We start from the raw sequence: 6000 nt of genomic DNA, 5'->3' as shown, positions 1-6000 counted from the left end.
AGTAAATCTTGCTCTATTTGTAGGCAGGCCACCAGCATGCCCAAGATTTGAGCTTTCAGAGGCAACAGGAAAGCTGTGCACAAACAACAAATAGTTCCGAGTCTTGCTTTGGAACCTTTTCCTGGTGGTGTTCATCTCATGTTGATTTCAAAATCTGTGTAATCAGACTTTTCACCTAAAGAGAAAGCATAGCAGAGGAGGGAAGGTTATTTCCTTACAGGTAATTTTCAGAGCATACTTCTGCCAACTCAGCAATGATAGGGCTTGAGAATGTGTACCAACTTGTCTGGCCAGGGGCTTGGTCAGTGTCAAGATGCAAAAGTGAGCTCTGGAGTTAGGCAGAGACTCTGGTTTGAGTCAGAAATTACTCTTCTTTCCTTACTTTCAAGGTTAAAGAAGGAAACATACGTACAAGCCCTTGTACAAAATGTTTCCTTTCAAAACTATCTTTCAGAAACTAGAGCACAGAATAACTGATGCAAACCACCACTGTGGAAAAGATGTAATTCTTGTCTAGTAGAAACACTAAGGGTAGCACAGGGTCTTTCTCTGCTGGGTGCTCAAAGCAGAGCTGTGTATTATAACTTACTACCTTTGTTTTATGTTTTCCTTAATTTCAAAATACGCAAACATTAAACTTTGTTTGGGCAATTTGAGGTCCCAATGACCACCAAACTATGGGATACTATACATACTTTGCAGCTAGCTATGACTGTTGGAGATAGCGGAGACTTACCACTGATGTGAAGGGTAGGTTTTCACTGGCAGGAACATTTCTGGATTCTAGGTGAAAATGAAGAATCTTCAAATAACATATTATCTCCCCATACAACAGATACAGTTTAATGTATGTAAATACTATATACATCACAGAACATCACGTGTTGTGTATCTAAAAATTACATTATGTACAAATTTTATAGTTATTTTCCAAGCACAAAGGCACACTGCAAAAAAAGGCATGCGGCACAATTCTAAGCAAAGCGACAACCTGAAACTTTGGACTGCTGCAATACCCCGAAATCACACTCAAGAATATTTTTCGGGGGGGTTGGGTTTTTTTTCTTTTGTTTTTTTTTTTGAGGGTGTTGTTGCTGCCGTTGTTGTTTTATGTCTGTGGCCTACTGGACATCTCAGGAATTGTGAAGGACCAACATACCTGGACAAGAGAGGTGGAAGGCTCCCACAGACCACTGTTTCCCTGCCAGGAAGAGGTGTGGTTGCAGGTTCTTGTGATAAATTACACTTGGAGCAATACTTGAGACTGCATAAAGCCTACACATCTGACTAAAATTCTAGCAGACGTCCAACAGACACGGACTATAGGAACAATGTACCAGAATACACTGAAGTAGTAAGGAACAGCAATTCTGGACCATCAAAGGGAGGTGGTCTTTTTATAGAAAATATCACCTGCCAGATAAGATCTGAGTCAGCCGTGTCAGCTTCTTCTTCCCTGTTCTACAGTGCCTGCTCCACACTTCTGGTGGTAATGGCGGTAGTAAAAAGCTAGAGGAAAGACAGCCACCTGCTCATTAGTTATTTAACTTAAAAGAACTAAGAACCACTTGACAGGCAACTATTAGCTCCATTCCCTCATTCCCCAACACCCAGAACAACTTGTTAGAGAACGTATCAGAGCTTTCCTAAAGCCTTCGGGAAGGCTTATCTTACTGATTCCAGCATCTCAAAATGCCTCAAACCAAAGCCTGATATTTCTTGTTCAGACAAGCTGAAAGAGGAGCTCTATGGAGTCTCTTCCCAGAGGAAAATCTGTATCTTCAAACCAGAAATCCTGCTCCTCACAAGTGTTTCAGTGATTGTATCATTCTCCTTAGTCATATTGCCCCTTGGCCTCCTAAGCAGCGATGATTAAAACCTCTTGTTCTCTGCAAGAATGGGTAGTAAGTAGCTTTTAACTTGCAGAGATCAAACCATTAGTTCATTCACAAATCATCCCAAGAACACTTAGATTATAGCAAGTATACATACAGGCCTTGTACTTACTGAAAATAAGTACCCTGGCTGTTAAACCTAGTAACATGGGCTGCGTTCAAGCTCATGCTCTCTTGCAGAACCAGTTTTAAGGTCTTCTTAATTAGTGATTACATCAGACTGCAAGAGATGCCAACCACCCAAGGATCTAATGGCTACCACAGCACGAAACCATACAAGCAAGGAAGCCCAATGTCAAAATAAATGTGTAAAATGCTACAGATTATAACAAGCAAGAGGCACATCAAGCAACCCTTGAAGAACTGATTCCCACATAAAACTCAGAAAGCCTTCTACAGAACGCACAATTTTGTCTTTGTATCGTATGAGCTGCTGCAGTGACCACAAAAGTAAGCCATGAAGTAGCAACAGTCCTAGATATACCAAAGATCTAATACCTGGGCTTGTGAACCTTTGTCCTGGAGGTGAACAGAGATCTTTCAAAAATCACTGTCACGCAACATGAACACACACAGCAGCGTTCTCAAATAACAGAAATACTATGGCTGTGAGCCTTTAGGCAGACAGCCCTTAGACTGCAGGCTTTCCATCAGACTTTTTCCTATACATTTCCAAAGTTACTTTCTTCCAAAACTTCTACCTTCTGAAGCTTCTTAACAAAAATACCCTTTTAAAAAAAAGCCTAAACATTAATTAAAGTAACCAGTACTGAACATTAAAGTTCAAAATAATCTCATCTTCAGCAACGAGGCATCAAAACCTTTGGCACCAAAACACCTTAATCCACAGATGCACATATTGTTCCTTTGAAAACTTTGAAAAGCAGTTTCATTAAGAAAGTAGCCCTCTTCCCTCCCTCTTAAAGTAATGCGCTAATATAAATAAATATAAATAAAACCAAATAGCTAGAGATGAGAAACAGAACCCAAGTATTAGAAATTGAAGTAATTTACACTAACACACTCTGTGAACTACCTGTCTAAAGGAAACGGATTCAAGAGTATGTTAAAATACTGACAATATCCATGGAACAGTGCAAGTCTAAGCAGTACTGTCTTCTCTCCAAGCGGCTGCTCTTGTGACTTCCCAACCAATTTCACTCTCTTATTTTAAGTAGATTAATCTGATGGTGACTTAACTCCCTTTTCTCTTACCTGTCAATTCCTGGTGCTCTGGATCTCAAAAGATTTGCATTAATGTTTTTTCCATTAAACTGCAAACATGGAAACTCTTCCCTTGACTTTTTCCAGTTTTCTCTTTTCTAGGCTAAACTCTACCTGGCTTATCGTAAATTATCCTGGTATGTCCTCTGGCCATTTGATACTCCAAGACTTTAGACTTCACAAATAAAAGCTTTTCACTTTCATTAGAATATCGTATACAACTGTCACTCTTTAATCTCAACAGTTCTCACTGGTCTTTCTTACTCCATCTAAAACATCCCTTTTATCCAGTTTCCTATCAAGACTGTCTGTATTGTGGCATGCAAGTGTCACAGGACTTAAATGCAACTTTATTTTCATATTCTATATGATAGGGCCTATGTTTCCTCCGTGCCCTGCTCAGCATAAGGCCAAAAAAATTACCACTACACCAACACAGTATATAGCACATGCATGCCTGTGCACATATAAATGCGTTTTTTTGAGAGCAAGGTGGGATATTACCACTTATATATCTTGTCCACAGGGAAAAGAAACACAATTTCTACTTCCCACCATCTAGTGCAAAATAACAAAACATCTCAGGCAATCAAGATGTATTATGAAATTACACCTTGTTAGTTAACAAGAAGTACAGTAAACTCAAGTCAAAAGAAAAAAAAATAGTGTTTTATTAACTACCACACTGTTATAATACACTTTAAACGTACAATAAGGTAGCCTTTAAATCTGAGGTGGTTTTAAGAATAACAAATGAACAGATTTCCAAATGTTTGTAAATAGGTGAACTGCAGTAATTATTGTTGTACATTTTTTGAAAATGGTATAGCACTTACAGACTGGCTATATAACTTCATTTTGTACATTTTTCTATAATTGAAAATATAAACAGTAATTAAAAAATAAAAAGAAAATTCAGCATAATAAAAAACATATATGTTTATCAGTTAAATGTACTGGATACATACAATTTTTAAGGGAAGAAGCAAAAAAGGAAAGATGGCTGATATTTAAATGCAGATTGACTAACCAAAAACTAAACAACAAACAAATAAAAGCCTCATAAAACCCCTAGTTCACTATGACTATATCCATATGTTTGGGAGTACTGTCAATATGGAAGTGATTTTTCTGTTGTATTTGCATATGTTATATTTTACTGGTAATTTACACGATGGCTTTTAAGGCCCTGGCAGACAGATGTTTTTGGAAAAAGATCTGATAAAAATCACTGCTGAGACGCAATACACCTTATTTTTGGTCCTCCAATGTTCAAAAGAAGGGATATACTTCACTATAACATTTGCCTTACCACCCAAATGCCTCAACCTATACATACTTATTTTTTTTTAACATTTTAAGCTTTTTAAACATTGGTTATATTGCCCACCTTGGTTATTGAAAGAATATTAACAAGACATCGTTTTGGCAAATTAAATCTTAAACATGGCTTTTCAATAGGATTTAAAAGGTGACTATCCCTAGAGTTCCATGTTAAAATGTAGTTTTCAAAATCTTACAAGAGTAATGCTTAAAATATTGTACATAGTTAACCTAATTAAAATAATTAGCTTCAAAATGACAAGTTGATGAGCTAAGTAAAGCCTACACTATGTAACATTTGCTTGGAAACTTGATTTGTCAGTTATGCATAATAAAAATTCCAGTCATCAAGAAAATTACAAAATTTCTTTTATCATAACATGATTTCTTTTCACCCATCAACTTCTTTTATCTTACAATAGATAAATACCAACATGTTCTCATTTTTTTACACTAAACCACACAGGATTGATGCATTTGGTTAGACTACCATTTCCATCATTAAATTCTTTTTTTTTTAATATAACTTGGTAAAATTTCATCTCTTCTAGATTCCAAAAGTACCTACAAAACCCATGCAATTTTACCATTTTAATATACTATGGAATATCATACAAAGTAAGGCATTTCAGTGTCATGTATAACCAAGTTACTGTCAATCCAAAAATTTTTGCACATCAATAAAAAGATATCTAAGAACTTAGGAACAATATTCTTCTCACTACTGTATAAAAATAACCACAATTAATAGGTATCTTGTGTAATATTTACTCCATTGTCTCGTTTCCCGAAACTGTGACAAGCTGTAAAGGTATTTCAGTGTTGGTAAGAATATCCTGATTGCTGGTGCCAGATGTATTAACAGTTCCTATTCCTGAAACAGAACCTTGTTGAATATTTGCAAGGATAAGTGTTGTTCCTCCTGCAGTAATCAAAGTATCATCAGGTGTTGCTTCTACTGATGCCAGCACTGTACTGCTAGAGTGAATACCTTTTTTATTCTGATGTGTTTTAATGTGTTTGGCAAGGTGGTCACTTCTCATAAAGCGTTTTGAACATTCTGGACAGACAAATTTCTTCTCACCTGTCACAGAAGATAAGAAAAAAAAAGTTTTCAAGAAGGTTAAAAATACCACATGCACACAAAAAACTGGGATAACTTACCACCTTTAAGAGGCAAAATTCTAACAACATCTATACTGAAGAAAAAAGCAATCCAACATGATAAACATGCGTGTTACATTTCTACACACTCCTATAAATCTATAAACTATACACTATATATAAATTTCTATACACTCCTATAAATCCTTTTTTTTCTGTGTCCCACAATGTTTGGGGAGATCTTTCAGGCAAGCTAAAGAATATTGCCATCTCATATCCTCAGGCTGCTAATTTTCACTGCAATTATTACCAATAAATAACTCTTAAGAGGAAAACAAAAGCTGCAAATGCTGGACAGGGAAGACTACATGAGCTCCTGCAGGACCACACTTGAGACTGACGGGCAAGATCATAGGGTAATTCACGTCTGAAGTCCCCCTGGAGGACTCTAGTC

At 36.6% G+C, this 6000-nt stretch overlaps 1 protein-coding gene across 5 annotated transcripts in view; it reads right to left on the bottom strand.

Annotated features, from left to right (window-relative positions):
• Positions 1 to 3766: 3766 nt before the first annotated feature.
• Positions 3767 to 6000, bottom strand: part of SP3 (Sp3 transcription factor) — a 36270-nt gene continuing 34036 nt past the window's right edge. For all 5 annotated transcript variants that reach the window (XM_080400532.1, XM_080400533.1, XM_080400534.1 and 2 more), the window contains one exon: positions 3767 to 5526. In XM_080400532.1, coding sequence (XP_080256658.1) covers positions 5210 to 5526 — 317 coding nt within the window. In that variant the 3' untranslated portion in view covers positions 3767 to 5209. The remainder of the gene's footprint in view (positions 5527 to 6000) is intronic.

This window comes from Falco punctatus (genome assembly GCF_963210335.1).
Source record: "Falco punctatus genome assembly, chromosome: 8".
NCBI classification, from domain to species: Eukaryota; Metazoa; Chordata; class Aves; order Falconiformes; family Falconidae; genus Falco; species Falco punctatus.
Note: the sequence above shows the minus strand (reverse complement) of the source record. Positions and strands in the feature narration are given on the sequence as shown.